The 27,153-nt window shown below is 33.3% G+C and overlaps 2 protein-coding genes across 2 annotated transcripts in view; one reads left to right on the forward strand and one right to left on the reverse strand.

Annotated features, from left to right (window-relative positions):
- Positions 1–16,115: 16,115 nt before the first annotated feature.
- Positions 16,116–22,252, forward strand: LOC116003680 (serine carboxypeptidase II-2-like). Its single transcript, XM_031243583.1, has 10 exons — positions 16,116–16,418; positions 16,705–16,812; positions 17,078–17,173; positions 17,831–17,923; positions 18,885–18,970; positions 19,327–19,599; positions 20,445–20,572; positions 21,036–21,125; positions 21,467–21,572; positions 21,820–22,252. Exons 1-10 carry the CDS (start codon positions 16,154–16,156, stop codon positions 21,982–21,984), a joined length of 1,410 nt encoding a protein of 469 aa, XP_031099443.1. The 5' UTR covers positions 16,116–16,153; the 3' UTR covers positions 21,985–22,252.
- Positions 22,253–23,414: 1,162 nt separating this feature from the next.
- LOC116004207 (mitochondrial pyruvate carrier 4-like) overlaps positions 23,415–27,153 on the reverse strand; it is a 7,998-nt gene continuing 4,259 nt past the window's right edge. The window contains exons 2-5 of the mRNA XM_031244165.1: positions 26,011–26,109; positions 25,751–25,803; positions 24,008–24,081; positions 23,415–23,814 (exon numbers count right to left, since the gene is read on the reverse strand). Of these exons, the coding sequence (XP_031100025.1) occupies positions 23,769–23,814; positions 24,008–24,081; positions 25,751–25,803; positions 26,011–26,109 (272 nt within the window). The 3' untranslated portion in view covers positions 23,415–23,768. The remainder of the gene's footprint in view (positions 23,815–24,007; positions 24,082–25,750; positions 25,804–26,010; positions 26,110–27,153) is intronic.

The following is a 27,153-nucleotide window of genomic DNA, read 5'->3' on the forward strand; positions in this document are numbered from 1 at the left end:
GAATAAAGAGGAGGAGATATCGTGAAATGACGCAAATATCCCCCTCTCAAACGGCCTTCATACGGAAATACAGACGGAGGATTAAAATTGTCCCTGTCATAATAACTATGTCCATAAATTGTCTACTTTTTTATGGAGGACTAAAATTATCTTTGTCACCATAAGTCTAGGACCAAAAAAGGAATTGACTCTAATAATTTTATACAATAAAAAATGTTCAGTAAAAATATTTTCATGGGCTATTATTTTAAATTTTAGGAACTCACTTTTGAAAACAAATGTTTTCAAGTATATAAAACATAAGATATTAATATCCACAATGAAAATGGATTGATACACAAGCCTAGCTATACGATTTCGGAGTTATTATTTTTTTAGAAATTGTATTATCATATTTTAATGTACAATTGTATAGCACGAATAGGCTAGAATTGTATTATCATATTTTACAATATTACACAAATACTATAGGAGTGTTTTGTCCGGAAAGTTAAAATCGATGATTTTGTTTTTATTAATAGTATAGATTATATTAGCATATTTTAATGTACAATTGTAGTACAAATAGAGTTGTATTACCAAATTTTACAATATTACGCAAACCTTAATAGTATAGGAATGTTTTGGGCGGGAAGTTAAAATTGAGAAGTTACAAATTTGTTTTTATTAATATATATATATATATATATATATATATATAAGATCATGTGAAACAATTGTCTTAGGTGAGAAATATGATGAAATTGTATCCGTAGATTGAGTCCAGATCAAGGGTTCAAATTGGAGATTAAAAAAAAAAAACGCGGTGACATTATTGTAATTTTGTGTAAGGTATTTTTTTTCTTCTTCCAGTGCACATTTTTCTTCTTCTAGTGCATATTTTTATGCCATACAGTGCACATTGTTCATTCTTCCAGTGCACATTGTTATGCCATATAGTGCACATTTTCTCTTCTATACACATTGTTATGTCATACAATGCACATTGCTTCTTCTTCTAGTGCACATTGTTCCTTCTACCAGAGCACATTGTTGCGCCATACAGTGCACATTGTTCCTTCATCCAGTGCACATTTTTATGCCATACAGTGCACATTGTTGTGCCTTCCAGAGCTTTTTTTTAATTATAGATGACGAACTTTTTTTAAAAAATCAATTAATCTTGATCACTAATTACTATTTTGAGTTGAATATTGTTTGTTTGTTTATTATTTATGGTCGTCTATGATTTGTGATGATGATCCTACATTAAATTTAATTTTTCAATAATTTAATTTTTCATTAACAAGTTAATACCCAATATAATTTTCGATTATAATGGCTTTATTCAATTTAGTCCTTTTTTGTGCTCAATTTAGTCATCGACTTTGATAATTTTACCCAATTTAGTCATTTGTTAAAAATTCTGTTAGTGGAGGGTTAGAAATAGGGTCCTAATGGTAATTTCTCATCCTTAATCCTATTTGGGATGATTCATTCTTCTTTCCGTTATTAAGATCCACGTAGAAATAAATGTAAGTCTTCGTACTCAAATATTTATTTACTATGTATTTATTTATTTAGGGTTGAAGTCCTGCGTAGATCTTAATAAGGCGAAGAAGAAGGAATCATCTCAAATGAGATGAAGGGTGAAAAATTACTACTAGGACCCTATTTCTAACCGTCAACTAACAAAATTTTTAACTTGTGTAAAATCATCAAAGTAGAGAACTAAATTGAGCACAAAAGGTTATTTCAGACTAAATTGAGTAAAACCACTATAGTCGAGGACTATATTGGGTATTAACCCATTCTATATTATCAACAACCGCTTACAATCTAACAATACATAATACAATTGAGATCTCAATCCTTTACCTAACAAGGAAAACACAAGGTATCATCTAACATAACAGCATTGCACAACTCCTTCTCATTCACTACCACCAGTCAACAACATGCAGTGAAGACACAACCAGCAAAAAAGAAACTCAACTTCACTAAAGATGGAGAAGACTACTCAAATCTACTCAAATTAGAACTATTTATCAAATTGTTTTCTTCAAGTGGTTCATCATAATAGAGTTAGCTTTAGTTAGTAGTTAATTTGTTTTCAAATACTTTAGTTATAATTTAGCTAATTTCAATTTTGTTATCTTTATTAAAATAAGCACCGAGACTATTTGTATAGTTATTTTATTTATTTTATTATGGTTATTAGTTTGCAAAAAATATGATTGGGTACTATCTAGTGGGATCATTATTTCCCTTAAACACTTTCCCGCAAACACTTCTATTCCACCAATTAATTTTACAATGATATACACTGGGATACCAAAAGATATAATTTATTCGCGCAATGATATACACATTGGGCATTGGTTTATTCGCGCAAAGCGCATGTGAAAACTAGTTCTTGTAAATAATAGCGAAATTCAAGAATGATACGTACGTCAGTTGGATGGCTAATTCATGTGTGTTTAAAATTTTTGCATCGGAACAATGTTGGATATGAAGAAAGTCTAAAGTGTCATCTAGCACCATGAACTATATCCAATTATTCATGGCGCACCCTGAACTTTCATATCGTATAAATAGAGCCACAAACCAAAAAAATAAATTCACCTAGAACTTTTAGCAGATTTCCCTGTTTTAGCAGGTTTCCCTGTCTTCCTGCTGACATGGCGCATGTTTCCTTGTCTTCTTGCTGACATGGCGCAGGTTTCCTTGTCTTCTTGCTGGTGCAGGATTCCAACTGATGTGTCATTTTTTTTAACCTTATGTTGTTCATTAAGCATTTACATATTAAAAATAAAAATTAAAAAAAAAAACAAAAAAAAACGAAGACCAAAAAAAATTAGCATTTCTATAAATTTGGAAAATTGAAAAAATACTAAACAAAAAATTAGTCAAAAAATATAAATTCTGAAAAAAAAAATTTGAAACATTGAAATTGCAAAATTGAAAAGTATACATTATGAAAATAAAGAGAAAAAAATTCTGGTTATTTTAATATAATAATTTTGTTTTTTTTTTTAAATTTTAAATATGTAAACGCTTACATGGACAATATAAGGTTAAGAGAAATGCCACATCAGACGCCATGTCAGCAGGAAGATAGGGAAACCTGCTAAAAGTTCTAGGCGAAATTTTTTTGTTGGTTTGTGGCTCGATATATACGATATAAAAGTTCAAGGTGCGATATGAATAATCGAATATAGTTCATGGTGCTAGATAACACTTTAGTCTAACAAATATTATAAAATTTAATGGATTAATTCAATTTAAAATTGTCAAATTGATGAGGTAGCTCGATCTTGCTGTCTCTATATACATATGAAAGTGGTTTGAAATTATGACTTGAAAAAAGAAAATTAAAGAAACGAAAAGGGACAACCACTTAAACTTTAAAATTAAAAAGAAAAATAAAAGAGTCTACCAAACAAGAATTCTGCATGATGACTATATTACGGAGCAAAAAAAGACTACCAAACAAGCATTTATATTGCTTCTGCACCATTCCTCTTATTCAGCCACTCTCTGATGAGAACTGAATATTGTATTGATTCAATTGAACAATTACAATGATGAGGAATAGGAGATATATATACTAGGGGAGTCTCAGGTAGAGTAGGATAGCTAGTCCTAACGTGACTCAAACTCAGAGAGTCCTAATACTCCCCCTCAAGCGCAGGGTAAACTACTAACCTGAAGCTTGTCCCTAAGAAAAGAAAATCTAGGACTAGGCAAAGCTTTTGTAAAGATATCAGCTAATTGATCTTTTGTGGAAATAAAGTTAACCTGAATATCTCCATTGGCAACCCTATCTCTAACAAAGTGGTAGTCAATCTCCACGTGCTTAGTTCTTGCATGAAAAATTGGATTCGCACACATATAAGTAGCACCAAGATTGTCACACCATAATTTGGGAGTAAGGATGCCATCAATTTTGATCTCACGCAGCAAGGACATGATCCATATGACCTCAGCACAAACATCAGCCAAGGCTTTATACTCAGCTTCCGTGGATGATATTGCAACTGTCTTCTGTTTCTTGCACACCCAAGAGATAAGATTGGTGCCAAGAAACACTGCATACCCACTAGTAGATTTACGGTCCTCAGGACAACCAGCCCAGTCAGAATCAGAGAAAGCATGAAGCTCTCTAGAATTTGACTGAGTTACACGCAAGCCGAATGAGAGGGTGCCTTTGACATACCTGAGCACTCTTTTTAGCTGCTCCCAGTGAGACAATGTTGGAGCATGCATATGTTGACACAATTGATTGACCGCAAAGGATAAGTCTGGCCGTGTAATTGTGAGATACTGGAGAGCACCAGCCAAACTCCTGTATTTCGTTGGATCTTCATATGAATCTGAATTAAGCAATGGAGTTTTCGATGTAGAAATAGGAGTGGCGAGAGGTTTACAATCAGTCATTCCAGCCCGCTTCAAGATGTCTGACATGTACCGCTGCTGAGAAAGAATAACACCATTGCTGGTTTTGACAAGCTCAATTCCAAGAAAGAAACCAGGTTCACCAAGATCTCTAATTTTGAAAGCATTAGACAGTTTAGAGAGTAAATCAGACACTAGTAGCTCATCAGTCCCCATTACCAAAATGCCATCAACATATACTAAAAGATACACACATGCAGAACCACGAGAGTAATAGAATAATGACACATCAGTCTTTGAAGCTATAACCCAACAGAGAGTAAAAAAGTATGCAGCCGATTAAACCAAGCTTGTGGAGCTTGCTTTAAGCCATATAAGGAACGCCTCAATAGACAAACGTGATCAGGCAATTGAGCATCAGCATACCCGGGTGGTTGACGCATATAAACAGTCTCAGCCAAATCACCATTCAAAAATGCATTGTGTACGTCAAGCTGCCTAACCACCCAACCTGAGGAAATAGCCAAACTCAAAAGCAATCTGACTGTAGTGGGTTTCACAACCGAACTAAAGGTGTCAAAAAAGTCCTGACCAGGAACTTGATTAAACCCTTTCGCCACAAGTCTCGCCTTATGCCTCTCTATTGAACCATCAGCTTTACGTTTAGTACGAAAAACCCACTTACACCCAATCACATTCATACCTGGGCGAGGAGGAACTAGAACCCAAGTCTGATTGTGCAAAAGTGCATTGAACTCCAGATCCATTGCCTCTCGCCATTCAGAAAATTTAACTGCCTGAGTGTAGCAAGTGGGCTCGGTAGGACAGGCCTGAGCAGAGAGAGCCAAAAGTGGAGCCACAGACCGACTCCTCGTAGCCATTGCATGGGAGCGAACAGTCGGACGTGTGGACTTGCCACGGGGTCGTCCTCTTTGACGAGTAGGAGCAGCAGTAGTGGTGACAGGAGAATCAGCCTGAGCAGAATCAGCAAGAGAAGATGGCAATACCTGTAAAACCGATTCAGCCCACGGCTTCTGCACAGAGGGAGGAGATGGCACAGCAACCCTACTAACAAAGGGAAACACATTCTCGTCAAAGTGTACATGTCTGCAGATATAAATCTTATTAGTCGTTAAGTCCATGCATCTGTACCCCCTAAAAGACTCAGGATAACCTAAGAAGACACAAGGAGATGACCGATACGACATTTTGTGACGATTATAAGGACGCAAGTGAGGATAACAAAGACAACCAAACACACGAAGAAAAGAGTATGAGGGAGAAGATTTATGTAACAATAAATGAGGACTGGAATTCTGTAAAACACTAGATGGCATTCTATTAATCAAGTAAACAGCAGTTTCAAAAGCAAAGTCCCAAAAACGAGATGGAACAGACGCACGAGCCATAAGAGTAAGACCAGTTTCGACAATATGCCTGTGCTTCCTCTCAACACGACCATTCTGTTCATGAGTGTAGGCACAGGATTGTCTATGATTAATCCCTAACTGAAGAAGAACAGTATGTAACTTTTTGTATTCAGCTCCTAAGTCCGACTGAATAGCCTTAATTTTGCGATTAAATGACCGTTCAACTAAGGCACGAAACTTGTCAAAAATGGCATACAAGTCAGACTTCAATTTCATAGGATAATACCACGTGTAACGAGAATGGTCATCAACAAAAAGAACAAAATAACGATAACCAGAAGAAGACAAAACAGGAGCTGGTCCCCAAATATCAGTATAAATCAAATCAAGAATATTCGAACTAACAGAGTCTACACGTGGCAAAGGGAAACGAGTAGACTTGCCCAATTGACACGCAGAACACAAAGAAGAAGTACAACGATTATTGCGACTAGAACCACTAACAGAACAAAAAGGAAGAATACGATCTAAGACTCGTTGATGAGGATGTCCCAAACGATCATGCCATACGGAAGAAGAAGCACGGGACGAGATAAACGCATGGGGACTGTTTTTCGGAATGGGCAACGTGTAGAGACCACCGCAACTATTTCCGCGAAGAAGAATTGCCTTGGTTGCTATATCCTTCACAACAAAAAAGGATGGATGAAACTCAAAAAAAGACTTTATTATCTTTTGCAAAGCGTTGCACAGATAAAAGAGAGGAAGACAAACCAGGAACATGTAAAATATCAGACATCCTAAATACTTTAAACGGGGTAGAAAAAGAAGCATGACCAGTATGACTAATAAGCAAACCTGTACCATCACCAACTCCAAGAGCATCACCACCAGTGTACTCTTCAGATGTAGAGAGCGCAGCAATATCAGGGGTCGCGTGATTTGTCGCCCCAGTGTCTGGAATCCAAAGATGCGAGTCAGACACAAGATTCGGCGCATCCTCAGCATATGTTAAATGAGCTTGGAGTCCACGGCCAATTAAAGAAAAACAGGCTGGTGCAAGATGGCCATAATTGCCACATAATTGGCATTGAGCCTGCCAATTACCACCACGTCGCCCACGTGACCTGCTACCGCCATGCGAGCCACGTCCACGCTGCACACCACCGCCCGGCTGCTGCTGGTCGGCGAAAACAGCACCACCACGTGACTGATTCCCACCGCGGCGATTCGATCCGCCGCGCCAAGACCGCGACCGACCTCCACTACCACGCTGGCCAACAAAAGCCGCAGCTGCAGGGGCTAGAACACTGCCATAGCTATCACCGGTAGCGAACTCATGCGAGCCAAGGAAATCGGCGAGTTCGGGAAGACGCACCGGCTGACCTCGAACATTCAAAGAGGCTACGATAGAGTGATATTCTGGACGTAAACCTCTGAAAATATACATATTCTGATCCTCCAAAGGAACCGCACGGCCAGCAAGAGTTAGATCTTCCACCATAACTTGCGCACGAGCAATGTAGTCGACGGCGGAGGCATCACCTTGGCGTATTGTTTGCAGCTGTCCAAGAATATGCATAATTCGAGCTTGACTGGAAGAAGCGAGAGCCTGCTCAAGCGTCAACCAGAGATCACGCGACGTAGTGCAACCAATTGCGAGGTACATAACTTCCGACGAAAGTGAAGAGATTAACATGCTAAGGACCGCCTGATCTTGGCGCACCCATGGAGCATGCAGCGGGTTGGGTAGAGCAGCAGCAGCGGAGGAGCCTTCAGAAACGGGAAGAAAACGATTAGGGCAAGAGTTCGTGCCATCAACGAAACCCATGAGGTCGTGCCCACGAAGAAACGGAATAACCTGCGTCCTCCAAAACAAGAAATTCTTGTTCGTTAGCTTAATGCTAACATAGTGATGCGCAGCAGACAGAGAAGCGGCTGCTGAAGAAATAGCTGCATCAGAAACGGTCCGTTCGGAAGAATTAACAGAGCCGTCAGCCATTGGAAAATAAACCTAAGTTAGCTGATACCAGATGAGAACTGAATATTGTTTTGATTCAATTGAACAATTACAATGATGAGGAATAGGAGATATATATACTAGGGGAGTCTCAGGTAGAGTAGGATAGCTAGTCCTAACGTGACTCAAACTCAGAGAGTCCTAATATCTCTCTCGATCAGCAAACCAAATTGGTAGAGATGCAAAATTTGGAATTGGACAAGAAATATTTTATAAATACTAATGGAGTGATCTCTTTTGTTTCCGTGTGGATAATTTTGAGAGAATAAACGGAGGCATGTTATTGTTTGCCCCCATGGATTGTTGCACCATGCCTCAGTGTATTCTCTCAAAATTATCCACACGGAACGGAAACAAAAGAGATCACTCCATTAGTATCCAAAAAAAACATTTCTTGTCCAATCCCAAATTTCGCAGTAGTGCCAATTTGGTTTGCTCGGCTTGGTGTCAAATCATTGCATTTTCCCAATATTCAGTGCTATACAGTATACACACCAATAAAGTTCGTCTCTGTTGAACAAGTCCACCTTGCATCTTTGTTTCATCAATAAAGGCCATAAAATAACTCTGCCAACTAATCCATCCATATAAGAGATTTCCTAACCGCTTTTCTTCCCCCTCAAATAGCTAGAAACATGGTTAATGCCGCATACATAAAAGAAATAAATAAATAACTTAATTATATAAATAATTCACCTTTTCATGGACTATTATTGGCAATGTAAAATAGACTAACACCAACAAAAATGTAGAAATTAAAAAACTTTCAACTCGCTCACATCATTAAATGGGTGACCCACACCAATCTACTCTTTCATTATCTTGTTGGATTAAGAAGCAAAGGCCGACATAGGTGTATTTTGTGGACAAGTATTTATCTCTAAATTCTAAATATAATTGGATTCAGAGGGGGAGAGATGCTTGTGGGAATTAAAACTGGGTTCTCCCAAAATTCTTCCTCACAAAGAAAGCTCATTTGCCACTTGAGCTACCCATTGAGTTATAATGGATACTACAATAAATACTACATTGTAATAGAATCGGTAGTACTCAAAAAAAAAAAAAACCATGCATATATATATGATAAAACTAACATATTAACTTTTACTCCGTATTATTTTTTCAAGTGACAAACCTGAAGGGAACACGCAGGTAACCCGTGACCACTATCTAAGAAAATTTGTGACCATCACTCAAAAAAATGTGCACAATTAAATTTCGCCTCAAAGCCAGGATCAAACTTGTGATATATTCATTAAGTCAGCAGTTTAACCAAAATAAAGGCATATTAGGCGAGATTGTACGTCTAGGCGCATACCATATCCTTACCGCTCCCCCGCAGTTTCTCTATCTCCTTCCATCAAACCATTAGTTTATGATTTAATTACTTTGGGTTTCAGCAGAAGAGTAGAACTAAAACCCTAATGCAGTGCAGCGATCTGAATCTATCCTGTATTTATAGGATATTTAGGAGAAGATGAGATGGAGTTAGTTTCTACAAGTAGGGATCTGGATGGATAAATAGGAAGGGAAGGAGTGAATAATCCAACCTATGCATGCATATATATATATATACATATATATATTTCATTATCCCTATGGGGAGAGAAGAACGGTCCGATTTAGACTCACCTAAATTAATTTCACTCGATGTAATAATATATTAAAAAAACACTTATCCCCTTGTTATAATAACTAGTATTTCCACCTTGTGATACGGAATTGATTAGTTCACTGCTAGAAATCTCGTTGTTTCCGTCCAACAGTAAGTTGGTCGGTATTTTGATAAAAATTTCAACTTTCTGTCATTAAAGATGGGTGAACGGAAAGTTGGTCGGAGTTTTCGTCCAACATTCACACGTTGGACGGAATTTCAGTCCAACATCCATTGTTGGAAGGAAATTCTGTCCAATTTGTAAAGTAAAAATATTAGGTATTTTAATTTTCCGTAGAACAAAATATTGGACTGAAAATTAATAAAAGACTAATGTAGTCTACAAAGAGGTTTTTAATAATGTGTAAATACAACTAGTGATATTTTTTTTTTCAAGATGAAAAAAATTGTTATATATTTACACAAAAATATATCTTCCATATACATGAATTAGAATAGCAATTGATTCCTATAAATGAGTTACTAGAGAACGGGCATATTTGCTCAATTTATAAAAATCCTAAACAATAATATATTCCAGCACCGCATGCATGCGTATCTCTACACATTATCTATTAATTAAGTAATTTGATGTTATAATTTATATAATTATATATCGATCCAAATATTCTTAATATATTATAACAAATTCATTCTGTGTATCACACGGGTGAAAGTACTAGTATTAATAATATGTACTTAATTTTATTTGTTTCTTTCAACTATTAAAAAATTAAAGATATTATTTTTTGACTATTCATCTAAAATAATATGAATGTCAAACTATAATTATTCTAAGAATATATACATTAATTGTCTTCTATTTGCTATTATAGGGTGAGAAAGCATTTTTTTGTTGTTGTAAATAATAGCAAAATTCAAGAATGATAAATACGTCACTTGGATGGCTAATTCGTGTGTGTGTATATATATATATTAAAATTTTTGCATCGAAACAATGTTGGATATGAAGAAAGTAATAACAAATGATCAACCTATATAAAATTTAATGGATTAGTTTAATTTAAAACTATCAAATTGAGGCAGCTCTTGCTTTCTCTAATTCTCTATAAACATATCAAACTGGTTTGAAATTATGACTTGAAAAAGAAAATTAAAGAAACAAAAAAGGGACAACCACTTAAACTTTAAAATTAAAGAAAAATAAAAGAGTCTACCAAACAAGAATTCTGCATGATGAGTATATTACGGAGCAAAAAAAGACTACCAAACAAGCATTTATATTGCTTCTGCACCATTCCTCTTATTTAGCCACTCTCTCTCAGCAAACCAAATCGGTAAGGATGCAAAATTTGGAATTAAATAAGAAATATTTTATGGATACTAATAGAACTATGAAAGTGGAGATAATTTAAAAAGAGTATATAGACGAAGGTATGTTATTGTCTGCATAGATTGATTGATGACTTTCAACAATCCATGCAGACAACAACATCCCACAGACTATATATTCTCTTTAAAGTATCCGCACTTTCACAGAAAAGAAAGTGAGGTGTTCACTCCATTAGTATTCAAAAAATATTTTTCCAAATTTTGCAGTAGTGTCAATTTGGTTTGCTCGGCTAGTTTGCTTGCTTGTCATCAAACCATTGCCTTAATATTCTGTTGAACAAGTCCACCTTGCATCGTTGTTTAGGCTTTCTTTCATCAATAAAGGTCACAAAATAACTCTGCCAACTAATCATATAGGAGACTTCCAAACCGCTCCTTTCTTCCCCTCCCCTCAAATAGCTAAAAACATGGTTAATGCATGCATACTAAGTGATCGGAACCCATCGGGTATTTATAGGATATTGAGAAGAAGATGGGATGAGAGTTAGTTTCTACAAGTAGGGATCTGGATGGATAAATAGGTAGGGAAGGAGTCAATCCAACCTATACTTGCATATTTCACGCTAAAAATGATCTGGAAGAGAGTAACAGGTCATGAGGTGTCTTGAGTAGGTCCAAGACACCTTTAAAGTTCGTATCATATTCAGATTAATTCTTGTTCGCACTGAGCCGCCAGTCCTATTTACCAAATAAATACTTTCATTTCAATTAATTACTTCCTTTGTCCAATTTTACCTGTCTTACTTTCCTTTTTAGTTTGTTCCAAAATGTTGTCCTATTTCCAAAATTGAATATCACCATCATTCTACTTTTCTCGATTTACTCTTATGACTTTTGTTTTCTTTATTGTTTTTATTTCTAAAAGTGAAAAAATTTGAGGTATAATTGAAAAGCATATCACATTCATTTTAATTTCTTAAAAAGTGTGCAAAAAGCGAATGAGACATCAATTTGGGACGGGGAGTAACATATTCATTACTAACTTTCTGTTTTTGACTAATTTTTCAGCTAAGCATGCTACAAAGAGCAATAATCTGTCACGTGTAGACAATCAAAACATCTAGCCAGAGATGATTCCCAAACTATCCGGAAAACGTTCAAGTACAATAGTACCCCCAAATTCTACTGTTGTTGCTGTGTCTATTTCAACTACTTTTTTCTTTCTTTTTCTTTTTTCGTACAAAAGACTAATATTGAAATTAGAAAGGAAAAGTGGAAAACAACACGTCGCCATATTAGGTGATTAAATTATTTGTTGAAACTTAACCGACGCTGCCACTTTCAACTTTATCTATTCTTTTATTTTGATTTTATTTTATTTTGTGAATTTTGTATTATTTGGATTATTAAAACTTACTTTTATTTTAGTTGGAACTTTATATTATTTTAGACTTCGAAGTTTTTTTTTTTTAATAATTTATGTTACACTTCAATTGATATAAATATATATTTCAAATGCCAATTATTTGTTTTTAATTGAATTGTATTTTATATTTTAAATAAATTGAAAATAAATGACAGCTCTGGTCCTTTTTTTGCAAATAAATAATAAATTTAGTCCCTTAGTTATACAAGGCCCCACATTTAATCTTTAAGTTGTCAATTTTGCTACATTTGTTTTCGTATATTTAGCAATTTACTCTCTCCTCTATTCTCTAAATTGCAAAATTAATTTTATTAGGAAGAAGAATACTTCAAGTTTACCAAAATAAATAAATAAAAATTAAAAAATTAAAGGTGTTAAAGTTTTGAACATTTAATATCAACACTAACATTTATATTATCTAAGAAACTAATTCTACCATAATTTTGACAACTCAAGGACCATATACAATGATTTGTATAATTGAAGGATTGAATTAACTATTTATCCACAATTAAAGACCGAACCAAAACTATCATTTCCCCTATATTGAATATTTATTTCTCATCAAATAAATGCTCAATTAAAGGATAACATCTTCACAATGTAACACATTTGGTTTACAGAAATAACCTTATAGTAAAATAACTCTCCCATGGATACACCTATTACATTGTTAGGCATGTTAATTTACTCTCGAAAATAATATTCATTTTACATTGTTAAGCATGTTAATTTACTCTCGAAAATAATATTCATAATATTCCTATGAATGAACTATTCTGCGAGGTGGGGTGAGGGGGAAGGGCTAGGGTAGTATCCTAATTTTTGTAATATCAACTTTTTTCCTTACATATTACAACAACAACAACAACAATAATAATATTTGAATGTGTATTCTGTTTTTATTTCTTAATAAAATATCAATTCTAATCTTGCCTATTCTTTTCATAATTATTCAATTGTAATAATGTTTTACTCTAGTTCTAAATAATTGACGGAATATTATTATTATTATTATTATTATTATTATTATTATTATTATTATTATTATTATTATTATTGTTATTGTTACGTTATTGACTTAATTAAATTTTGAAATTTTGGTCTTTCAATCGCAAAGTTATAAATGTACAATAGAATTACAACTTTTAAGATTTTAACTTTTATATTAAGAAATTGCACTTCACATATCTCTTATAATCATAACTCAATATTACAATTAATATTAAAATGTTGACTTTAAAAATGATATCTAATAACTTTTTGACATACTAGAAGTACATTTTTTCTTTTCCGAGGAGGAGATCACCGCAATTAGCTATTCCCATATAAGCTGTGCACCCGAGGAACCCCAAGAAAGTCCTCGGTTAACACATTAAGAACTTCACTTATCGGTTGATCAATCATTCTCAATCCTTGCCCCGGAGTCAAAGTTTGTTTAGCCATGAAATCCGCTACACGATTTTGTTCCTTGTATGGCCAAATTGAACTTGCCAATTCTTCAAACTCCACCTTTTGCTTAATTAACAAAATTTACCTATAACTATTTATAATTCAATTTTTCAAAATATAATTTAGTATTAGAGTTTTAACCTAAATTATAGTGAAAAGAAACTATTATCCTATTTGTTTTCAAAAAAAAAAAAAAAACTATTATCCTATTTGCAAATGTTTCTCGACCAGTTACGTTCTATTAATAAGTAGTCTAACACTTTTAGTATTCTTCACCAAAGAATTCCCTATATAGAGGAAAATCATTTCATCTTGATCCGTAACAATGTTGAATTTAAAAATATTGAGTAATCTCATACATTTTGTAATTTTAAAATAATATTCAATTTTTTAATTTAAAAAATATATCACATTCCTTTATAATTTAAATATTCGATATCATTACAAATATCAATATAAAAATTACTCCCCCTTCAATTCCTCCCACCCCATACACACACATTAATTAGATAATATAAAAAATTGGTTGCCACATTGAGAAATAAGAATAAATCATGGTTATCCCTCCAAAAACAAAAAAACAAAAAAACAAAAAACAAAAAAAAAACCAACAACAACAACAAGAACAACAACAAACGGATAGAGATCTACGGAGCGTTTGGTTGTAGTGAGTGAATTAGGAGGGAAATGAATTCCAATTTCATGTAAGATGAATAGTATGCGAATAAAGTGAGAATTTAAATTCTCAATATTTAGTTTGCAGGAATAGAATATAATTACTGGGAATTTTAATTCTAGTGATTGGTATTCATGGAATTGAACGAAAATAATTAGTATAAAAATCAAAACGCGGGGTCGCGTTGTTGTTGTTGTTAAATATTGACAAGTAAATTTATGTTAAAACTATAATGCAATGAAGTTGTTATTTAGAATATGCTCATATTTTTTAGATTGATTGTTTACTTTGGATATAAGCATGTATCACTAAAAAATATTTAATAGATCCTAAAATTTACTTAACCATGAAATTTAAAATAATATTAAGATGATGCATGAGATTATAATTTTGTAAAAATTAAACATTAATTTTTAGTTTCGAAAAGAGAAGTGTAATTTTGTCTCAAGGGTATCTATTTTTCTTCCCATGCACTATGAAATTGAAAATACAAGAGAGAGGCATGGGATTCTAATTCAGTGAAAATGGCCCCTCCAACAAAACGAAGGAATTGAATTGCTTGTTTTCGAAATTAGGTGAGAATGGAATTTTAATTCTCTCCAACCAAACGGGTTGTAAGGGTTAAAAAAAATAATGACATTTTTTTTTAAATAAATAGAAGTTTGCATGCATATTTAGTCGACAAAAATGATGTAGTTTTTTTGTTTTTTTTTTTTTTTTCAAAAGAGATGTGTTTATACCGTGCTTATTTACCCTAAAAATGCAAGTAAAACATCATGCATATTTATCCCACAACATTGTATATTTAGCCTCTTCAATTTATTCATGTGTATTTAGACCAAAGAGTTCTACTATATCTACTCTCAAATTTTACTCTCTCACTTTTATTCCATGATATGACAAACAAGAATTGGATATTTTCATAATCTGGGTCTCAGGAAAAGTGTCTACATCAAGAATTTGTGAGAAGGAGTAGAAGTTGAGAGTAAGAAATGAGAGTCCATGTAATATTTTTCAAGATGAAAACATGTGAGTTTTCTTTAAAACGATTTAGGTTTTCTACAAATAATAATAATAATAATAATAATAATAATAATAATAATAATAATAATAATAATAATAATAATGCGGAAACTTTTTTTGCATATTTATAGAAATGTTACCATATCTTTGATTTAAACTTCTGAGTATTTTACTATTTTAACAATCTTTTTCAAACGATGTTGTTTTCTCCAAAATGATACTTTTTTAAATGGTACAATGAAAGTTCTGGGTATCTACAAAATGGCATCACATTTTTCGTTTAAGCATAAATCTTATTCATCCACTATTTTAGATTGATGGCCAAGATTAAATATCAAAAATAAAAAAAAATTTAAAAAAAGTACATTTAATTGTAGATAAAATGGATAAAATGACAGGTTGCATCAAACAACTGATGACACCTCTTTTGCCATCTTCCCACATGTTCCACGCCTATTCATCAGTCATTAGCTCAAAATTATGCACCCTTATCATCATCTCATAAATGCACTATTAGGTGTGGTACATTTTGTGGTGAATTAGTGCATTTTATTGTACTGTCTTTTCAAACACGATGTGGTACATTTATGCATACCTGATGGTGAATCCACACCCAAAGTACTTTCCGCATTTGAGCTAGTATATATATATATTGAAAGTGAGAGATTATTGTAAAGATATTTAAAAATATATATATAGTGAAAGAATTACAAATTTAGTAATTTGGAGGTAGGATCAGTTTAAAAGTGAGAGTATTTTAGGGATAGGATCAGGTACCTCGAAAATATCAATGGGGGTGAGTAATCTTGTATTTATAAGGACCCTTGCTCAATAGAGCTGCACAAGACTCCACACAAAGAAAATGACAAAAGATATGAAACTTAGCATTTTGGTCTTTCTTCTCATTTTCCTCACCAAGTTTGAGTTTATTTGCAGCAAGGGGAGGCATGAACAGAAAAAACAGGACAAAATCTCTTCTCTGCCTGGCCAAAACTTTTTAGTCAACTTCTCGCACTACGCCGGATACGTTACGGTGAATGAGGAACAGGGAAAGGAATTCTTCTACTGGTTCATCCAGGCTTCTCACGATCCATCTTCTAAGCCTCTTGCCCTCTGGCTTAATGGAGGTATATATGCAGATTTATGTTGCAGTTAACATATTATGTGTTTGTAGTTAACATATACAGTATATGTCTTTAATTTGTTTACAGATCAGATATATAATCTATTAACTGCGGATACATAATATATGTTAAGTACAACTACATAATCTGAATGTTATTTTGGACCTAGTTGATAATATAATTTGTGTAGTAAAAATGGACCTGGGAGTGCAAAATATAATTTGATATGGGACATAGTATTGGAGTAGTAGTGTTGGATTGGATCACATTACATTATTACATGTTGTAGGGCCTGGATGCTCAGCAATTGCATTTGGGGAGGCAGAAGAAATTGGACCTTTTCACATTAATCCAGATGGGAAGTCAGTATATCTCAACTCATACGCTTGGAACCAAGGTATATATATATATATATATATATATATATATATATATATATATATATATATATATATATATAGCAAAAACTTGTATGAGATTGTCTATTTGTGAGACGGGTCGGGTCAAGATGAAATGTAATACTTATTTTAACAAATGTAATATTAAATTATAAATAAAATTTTACATTTCATTCTGATTGATCCCTGATCTCACACAGATGTGACCATGTTTTTTTGATATATATATATATATATATATATAATTCCATTACTATTTGACAGTTGCAAATATAATATTTCTGGATTCACCTGCTGGTGTTGGCTTTTCATATGCCAATTCAACTTTTGACTTTTCAAACCAAGGAGATCAAAGCACAGGTACTTCATATCATATTCCAAACCTTTTTTGTAGTCATAAGAGCATCCTTATCAATGAAATTTTTTCCCAGTAATTGAGGAGTTTTTGTGAGTGTGATTAGGAAAGAGAAAATGAGGGATGAAAAATATAAATGAACAAATTGGATTTTTTTTTAAAAAAAAATAAAATAAAAAACACAAAAGAACAGTTTGTGTCACCGTGCACTGCACGCGCCCGCTGGGCGCATGTAGCGCAAGCGTAGCTGTTCCTTCATTTTCCACAAAGCAATCTATGTTCCATTATCCAACACCTTGCAGAGCAACCCCATTTCCTTTCTCTCTCCATTTCTCTCCCCTCCACCTCATAAACTTTTGTACTATGAACCTCCTTTGCACCATTGATGTAGATGCTCTAAGTCCGTTAGATATTCTTTTTAGCAATTTTTATTTATTAGTAAAATGTGTAGTATAGTATATATACCTGTCATAGTTTTTTTTTTTTTTGAGTACTACAAGTCAACAGTTGCCTCCACTAAGACTCAAACCCACTCCCTTCTATGTAAAAGTGTAAATCGGGTGCCACTAGACCAGAAGGTCTTTGGCATACTTGCCATAGTTGGTTGTATAATTGAGTGATGATAATAAATAAATATGTTGTCTACATCTTCATTAATGCAGCGGAGGACAATCTAAAATTTTTATTGAAGTGGCTTGAGAGATTTCCTGAATATAAGCAAAGAGAGTTTTACATCATTGGAGAGAGTTATGCAGGTACGTATAGTAATCCATCTATGTGCAAATAAATTCAATTTACAAATTAATTTCCCATTTGTGAGCACTATATTCCATCATCAAATTGTGTATAAATGATGTTTGCCATATGTGGTTTGTGAAATTTATTATGATGTATAATGTATTTCATTATTAGTCTATGGTATTGAAATGTTTTCTATGCGGTTTGAAAATTTTAAGTTGTCGATCAATTCTAGTGAGAATCGTACTTGGTGCAATTATATAACTTTGTATTATTGACGCTTGTACTTATAATATTTGGTATAACTACAAATACCTAGCTATATAATTGTATCAAGTACATGCATACAGCTTGACATCTGTGTTGATCAACACCTCATAAAAAACACTTTTATATATATACATACACTTACTATACAATGTAAGATGATATACAAGGATATATAAACATGGATATTTGCATAATTGCATGATGTAGTACAATGTCTACTTGATAAGGTTTGGGGGTTTCATGTTGTAGGCTCTCTTGGTAATATAGGGCAACCTTAATTGAGTTGGTCGGACAATTGGTTCACTAACCATAAGTTTTCAAGTTTGACTCCTTATATATGGGATTTGTCCGTTGACCTTCTTGGTTTAAATTGGTTAGTTATGAACAAACTAAGTTGGTTTACCTTCTTGTGCTCCTTTGCTATCTAGGATCACAAAGCCATCGGCTTCATCCAAAGCGTACCTTCAAATAAGACTTTTCCTCTATATATATGTGTGCGCGTGCACGCATTCGGGCCCATTTATGATTTTATATTTACTCTTAAAATACGATACTATAATTATTATTTGTCCTATTGTGACGGACGGATTACATGAGGTATTCTTTTTTTTAATATATATATATATATATTTTATATATAACTAATTTTAAAATAGTTAATTGAAGTTGTTGGATCATATAGCATATTTTGTGAAAATTGTGTTTCAGGACATTTTGTTCCACAGTTAAGCAAAGCCATCTTAGAATACAACTCTGAAAATGAAGACAACTCTATCAACTTGAAGGGTTTTATGGTATGCATGTCTTTCTCTTCCTACAGCCTAAATTAATTCTGCATTTCATCCTCAAGTATATATACAATGCTGATTTAACTTTTAATTATCAAATTTAAAATATAATCTTGTAGTTAAAATTTTCATTAATTTTAAAATTTTCAAACATAACCAAATTTGAAATTTATTTTTGTAAAAAAATATATATATTACAAGAAAAAATTAAATTTATTAGCACAAAATTCGTAAGTATTTAATTTATAGACAAATTTCTGAAAGTAATTAAAATTAATGAAATCTGTAAGTATTAAATTTCAGTTCAGTGTTTTCGTGTGGCGATAATGAATAATGTGTGTATACATTGCATATATATGCAGATTGGGAACCCCTTGGTTGATGATCACCATGATCAAGTTGGCATATCTCAATTCATGTGGACACTTGGTTTGATTTCCGACCAATCCTATGAGATGTTAAACCTCTATTGTGCCAATGATTCATACCTTAATGCCTCAGAGGAGTGTGACAATGCTCACAGTGTTGCTGCCGAAGAAATTGGAGATATTGATTACTACAGTGTCTTTACTCCTGTCTGCACCACTGCTGCCACCACTCTTGCAGGCAGAAATTGGCTCACCCAAAGATGGCTAGTAAGTTTTTAATCTCTACTTAAGATTTAAATAATCAATTTTCTATTGTGCTAATCGACATCGGTGCGTATAGTATCTGGTACAATTTTTATATAATGTTAAGTCATGTGCATAACATTATATTCTGTTAAGAGTCTCGCATTGAAAAGTAAAAGAGAAATATATGACATTATAAGGTCATGTTTAAATTCAATCCTTATACCATGGACCTTGGTGCATGTGTATGTATTTTATGTTGTGAGTTTTTGTGTCTTCTGATATAATTTTGTACTTTAAGGGTGTGAATTCTGTACTTGAAACAAATTAGTAATTATGTATTATATTATGAATTTTTGTGTCTTGTGTTGTGAAATTATGTGTCTATGAACACAAATTATGTACCTAAATCAGATTTGAAAAATAAGTAAATATATAATATGTGTATGTGTCTTGTATTGTGATTTTTTATGTCTTGTGTTATGAAATTATGTACCTTACGAATATGAATTCAGTATCTCGTCGTTTCGATTCAGGTCCATAATGCTATGTGGACCCTAGTTCATGATATAAATTGTGTTTAAATTAGCTATTTGATTGGATTCAATCTTTTAGTGTGGGTTGACTCATGCGCATTATAGTCCAATTATGATATTGATCCAATTTTAGATTATAACATAGTATCATCGTTTATTGTTATTCAGCCACTTGAGGATGTGACTTTTATAAGGTCACGGTTATACTAAATAATCGATTAGATTCAGATGTAGTCTTTTACTGTGATTTGACCTATTTACATTATAAGTTAATTGAGTGATATCAGTAAAATCTTAGATTATACTCCGTAACAAATTCATATATTATGACAGAGAAAGAGTAGATCTTCAAGGAAGTATGATCCATGTACTGAAAAGTATGCAATCTCTTACTTCAATCAACTCTCAGTTCAGAAGGCTCTTCACGTTAGAGGCGCACCTATCAACTGGGAGACCTGCAAGTAGGTGCCTAGCTCCATTATTTAATTTCCCTTCAATTAATTACCTTTGAATGTTGGATTATGATGTTAACAACTATTCTTTAACTTGAATTAATAAAATGACCAAAAAATAAAGAATAACTTACGCAAGAAATTAAGTGTACAATATTAACAATAGTAATGTAGTAATGCAATTATATTTATAAAAAGATTCTAGGTGTCGTGATGTTATACTTGCCATTAATGTACAGGTGTAACATGTTTCATTGGAGATTATTGCTCCAAAATGTTAAAATTCAAAAAGTTTCTCAAAGTAACTTTTTCGATCAATTTTTTAAGAAAGTCATTTTGCACGTAATCAGCAATCAGCTAACAGCTAATTTACCGAACACTTTTCTATAATTCACTAATGCTATTAACTAGTCAAACTCACTAACACAATCAGCTAACAACTATTTATCAAACACCTCTTGTGTTTTTGCAGTAATGAAGTACACTATAAGTGGAAGGATTCAGCTGGATCGGTTCTGCCAACCATCAAAGAGCTTACTGGCATTCGTAAATGGGTGCTCAGGTACCACTACAAACCTCATCTCCTTAATTAATCTTCATTGGGTTATGCAATTTTATCATTTATGCCTACCAAATTAAAAATCATTGCCATTAATCTTGAATATGAGTACTACTAAATAAAATAATAATAATAAAATTTCTATTTTTAATTTTTTTTAGTTCAGAACCGACGGTTCCGATTCTGGTTCAATTGTTAGAATGTTCGATTAGGTTCGAATTGATCGGTTCAAATCGAACCGTGATTACCCCGGCCTAACTACAAGTAGTCCATCACTTCTATACATTTTTATTTTCACTTTAAAAAAAATCTTTTATTCAGTTTGTTAATTTCCAAAAATGCAGTGGTGATACAGATGCTGTGATCCCAATCACCTCCACACGGTACAGCATAGATGCTCTTCATCTCCCCACTGTTGGGCCTTGGAGAACTTGGGATGATGATGGCCAGGTCAAATATAATTAACTCTCATCATCCATCTTTTTATTCACACACAATCTGATCTGATACCAGGTTGTTAGGATCAAACGCTTACCACTACACCAAAAATTATAACGAACTCATAAAGATGGCGCAGCTTTATTTCCTTATACCCATCACATTTTCGAGAGGCAGGGTGGCAGGCTTGACCCTTCACCGATCGACCTCCACCCAACAATACGATTGTATAATTAATGTGTTAAAATTGGTAATGCAGGTAGGAGGGTGGACACAAGAGTATGAAGGAGTGAGCTTTGTGACAGTGAGAGGGGGAGGCCATGAAGTTCCTCTGCACAAACCAAAGCAGGCTCTTGCAATCTTCAAATCCTTCTTGGCTGGGGAACAAATGCCATCTTTTCAGCAACTCAGTAATGACATCTAAAATTTCAAGGGGCCGGGGTGAACCTTAATAAGCTAAGATTAAAATAAAACATGTTTCTCCAATAAATATGTTGTTAAATTATCATGTATAATACTCCGTAAGTGTTTTGGAGACAATGAATGATCATGTACGTTCAAGTCTAATAAAAGGTTTCTACGTACTCTAAGGAACTTGGGGTAATGTTATACCCGAATTCTCTCGATTTACTTTCTCCGTTATTGTAACGAAGCCCGGCTCATTAACATTCATATACACTCTGTTTGATAGAGCTTATTTAGAAACTTGTATCTTATTTTAAACTACTAATAAGCTATAAGTCTTATTTAGTAATGTTTTCAAAATAAGCTAATAGCTTAAAATAAGACATTTGTTGTATGAACTAATTTTATAAATTATAAACATTTTGTTTTACTTTATATATTTCCAAATATATGTTCTTACTTTATATTTTATTAAAATATATTAATTTTATTATTTTATATTTTAATATGTAATCAAACCTATTTAAATTTTATGAAGATGTCATTTTTAGTCTTTTTACATTTATTAGTTTATCAAAAAGCTAATTTTATCAAACACTTTTAAGCATAACAGCTATTCAGATTTCAGCTTCGAAGCTTATAGTTTTTTAGCTTTCGGCTACTATTTCCTTACTTTTACTCTCTGATATGATAAACATTGATAAATTATTTTCCTCATGTGGTCACGTAAAAGTGTTTACATCATGTTTTTGAACATAAGAATAAAAGTTGGGAGTTAAGAATGAAAGTACACTGAACACATCACATTTTCCCTACGCATTGCCTTCTTTTGAATAATGGAATCAAGAAAAGAGGAAGAAAAAATAATAATAAATTTAAAATGTCATCATCTATGCATTCAAACTAGAATTTTAATATATATATATATATGTGTGTGTGTGTGGGGAATCAAGATCATATGAGAACTAATAGTCCCGTAAGAACATACAAACTAATACTCCATCCGTCTCATTTTATGTGTCGAGTTCGGTTAACGAAACTTGATTAAAGTTATTTTTAATCTAACTTTTCATAATATTAAGTTTAGTATTAGTATACAAAATTTATATATTTATAAACTACACTAAAAGTACTATTAAACACAAAAAATCAAATTTAAAAATAAGTAAAAAATACTAAAGAAAATAAACAAGGAAGAAAGAATTAATTTGATCAATGAATAGTAAATATGACAAATAAAATGGAACAGAAAGAGTATCATCTATCTATTTAAAATGATATAACAATACATTTGAAGACACCGGATGGAACGACATGTCAACAGATTTCAAAATTTTATTATTTTGCAATGAAATATAATGTGAGATGACAACTTATATGTTGTGACACGAACAATGACAGTGAAATAATACATAGAGCTGGCATAACAATGACAACACATCAACAATATCTAACAAAACAAAAGTACTTTATTTTCAAAAATAAGTTCAAAAATATCTTCTTTTTTGGGGTACACAAAAAATTAATTTCGAAACCTTGTGTATAGAATTCCAAATCTATGCCATTGGACTCCAAAAGGCTAAAATATCATTTTTTGGAAAAGGAATCCCTCCTCATCTTCAGAGCTATAACACTTCAATAATTATTAGTTGTCAACCATAATATTGTTGCTCGATTGAAAACCATCCCAACAAAAGATCAAATATCAAATCTAAAATCGAAGTGAAAGCTACAATGTCACAAGAAGAGTATAGAACTTTGAAGATCCTATGAAGGGCAGGAGGAAAGCCATTTTCGTCATCATCATTCCTTTGCTACATCTACTTGATTGTCATTAAAGTAATCATTCCTGAAAATGCATAACACACCGGGTACAATCTTGATTATGTTCATAAATACACAATGATGATGAATGCTTCTCTATTGGTTTATTTTTCCATCTTTGCTAGAGGTAGAGCTAAAATAATTTCCACTTCCAAAGCTGAAAAACATCGGGGTATCAAGCAATCATAGATACAAAACTGAAAAAGAATCAAGCATACCGAATTTTTCGGGTAAGTTGGTAGATGCCTGTACCAGCCATGGCCACGTTTACACTGAATAGGTTCCAGTTCTTCTGCAATGCAGAATAAATAATTTGGAAGGCCAAATGATCAGAACACTTGAATAGATAAATACACAAAAGAGGAAAAGCTGTTGTAACTATGCAATGACTGATGTTACATACAAGTTTATTGGTCCATGTAGCCCAATTCAAGTTGCAACATATATGCAGATGCACCAAAAAGTGCTAAGGTAGCAGCACGTGTCCACAGAATTATGTATAATACAACCTATTGCGGTCAACTAGTATTAGAAAAAAATCAATGCAAATCACTCGGGTGGGAATGTGGAATGTGCAAGTAGTCTATAACTCTGGGAATGTGGAATGTGCAAGTAGTCTATAACTCTATATCATATATAGATCAGCTACCAACATGAGAATGTGAATCATTGTGCCGCCTAGATAAGAAACAAGCTAATCAAGAAGCCATGCCATGGTGGGAAATGAAATTGATAATATTGTTGAGGTTTGCATTTTCAAAACTAGGGAATCCTCTTCTTGAGGTGGGGTGAAGTGTAGTGTACGGCACAAGTGCACCCCAAGAATATTAGAGGGGGAAAGAACCCTTGGAATAAATTTTCCAACAATGCTGGCTGGAGAAGGACCGAATGGGGCCTATATGATCCACCTAGCATTGCACATACATACATAAATATATAATACATACATATACACATACATATATGTGCATATATATTAAAGTTCATACTGAATGCATAGACAATTACCTTTTTCTTTTTTTCTTCCTCATTTTTTATTCCATTGTTCAAGAGTAGGGGAGGGGAGGGGAGGGAAAGGGTAATAGGCTTTATTTTTACTAAAGGATTTGAATCCAATAGTAAAATAGCAAAAATAGGCAAACAAACATGGTAACGGTACCAAATCCGATGGTAGGGTACAAAATTCACCAACCACACGCCACCTAAGTTAAATTTTGTATTGCCCAAAAACTGCCATACAATACCTAATGCTTTGGGAGTTTAATTAGGTATGTAACCCAAAATAATATGATAAATTCCTTAAAAAAAAAAAAGGAAAAATCCAAAGTATGTTTCCAGTGAAAGAACTATTTTGTTCTATAGCAACATTTTTGTTAATAGCATTTCTCTTTTTCTCTACAGGTGCATCCATATTAAGGAGCAATCAATAATGTGAAAACTATGTTTCTGGGAGTACACACTCATAAACTCACAAAATCAAATAAAAAGGGGCTTGTAAATCTTGCACTCTGTTGTTTTCATTGAACAGACAACACAACCCCCTTCCCACAATCCCACCACCCCCCAGGTCACTTTCCCCACCTAACCGTTAAGAAGAAATGGATAACCTGAAGGTAATAAGATTTTTCAGTTTGGCTGGAGTTATATAAAATTTCGGCAAGCATTCTTTGTTTTAAGAAATTCATTACACTTACAGGTGTAGACAAGTTTAACTGTTAGGAAATTATTACCTCAAGTTTAAAATGCAAATTATTTACATGACAGGTACTTACTTGCAACAAATGCATACACAAAAAAGGGAAAAATAATTGGTGCCTGATTATTTGAAGGTTACAAGCTTAACAACCAAAGTACATTATGTAAACTAGACAGTTAGTAGTTTATATCATACAAATTAAAGAAGGAAAAGAGCATTCAATTTTAATGGAAAGTAGTCCTAATTCAAAAGCCAGTGCACTTACCGGAGTAATTACAGTGCTATAGCGTGACCAGATTACCCCAGTGGCTGTAACCGCTGCATAGTTGATGACAGCAATAGGCAAAAATATTATATTATACTATAGTAATGCAAGGGGAAAAAAACTTTTGCTGATACCACAAGTTGGATTGCTCATGTATCCATGGAAAGAATCCTTTTTTACTCATGGAGAGTCCTTTTCTAAACTTAAATAGCAAATTTGCAATAGCTAGATCAAATAATTGTGCAATAAGAGAGACACACCTATCTGTTGAGGATATGATAGTTTTTCAGGAGGCTTGGAAAAGTCAGCAATATTGGCTATACTAATTCCCCACTTGAAGGTAGGTGCCCAAAAATGAACTAGAACAACAAAAGAACCATAGAGAAGCGTGAATCAGTAGCAGGAAACACTAATGAAAGATGCCAATATATCAGAAAACAGAATAGTTAAATGCTTCAAATTTGTTTATGCTCCATAGTTCACTTTATTATGGCATTACCAAGGATTGCACAAGTAGCAAGAGTTATAGAAACATGGTTTTGTGAAATTCCTATACAAGGAGTTATGGTATCAATTCCAAACAATTAAATGAAACCTCTTCTACCCTATAACCCAACTACCAAAGCTAAGATTTTAGCTTCCCATTTATTTCCGATAAGCAAAGCCTCTGGTTGGTTATGATTAGCTATTTGATCATCGGGCAACAAAGAACATTCAAGCCATGATAGGATTGATAGCATCTCTCCCAGTCTCCCCCTATCAACACTACAAAGACATATTATATCTAGTTAACCCCCAGGGGAATGTTCCTCGATATAACTTTCATCAAGTTCGAACTTCGAACTAAATATTTAATACCTTAATCTTCATCATGTTTGAATTAAATGTTCACCACAATTAAATTGAATGTTTATCAGGACTCATCTAACTATATGAGCCAGGGCTCATGGTATACCAACTGCACAAAAGACTATAACATGACTATACTGAAGAATTGAGAAACCATTGTCAAGTCAAGCACAAAGCTTTCCTAATTCAACAACCTAAAGAAACAATTAGTCAGACATGATTCCAGCATGCAAGAGAAATATGCAGGTTAATCAAGAGTATGAACCTATTAACCATTACTACCATGGCTTTTGAGACAATTGAAAGAAGGAAACAAGTGAAATGTGGTTATTGTAGGCACCAAATGTCAGCATGTTGTAGGGAAATAACAATAGTGTGGAACTCTCCCTTTCTTCCCTCTGAAAACATCAGGTTGTTAGCATTGAGCACCCCATTTTCCCATATTTTCTACCCATTCTGATCTTGATTCCTAGCTCGAATCGAGTTTCCAAACATTTTAATTGTTTCTTCTGGTTTCATTTCAAACCCCCTCAAAAAAAAAAAAAAAAAAAAAA

This window comes from Ipomoea triloba, chromosome 14 (genome assembly GCF_003576645.1).
Source record: "Ipomoea triloba cultivar NCNSP0323 chromosome 14, ASM357664v1".
NCBI classification, from domain to species: domain Eukaryota; kingdom Viridiplantae; phylum Streptophyta; class Magnoliopsida; order Solanales; family Convolvulaceae; genus Ipomoea; species Ipomoea triloba.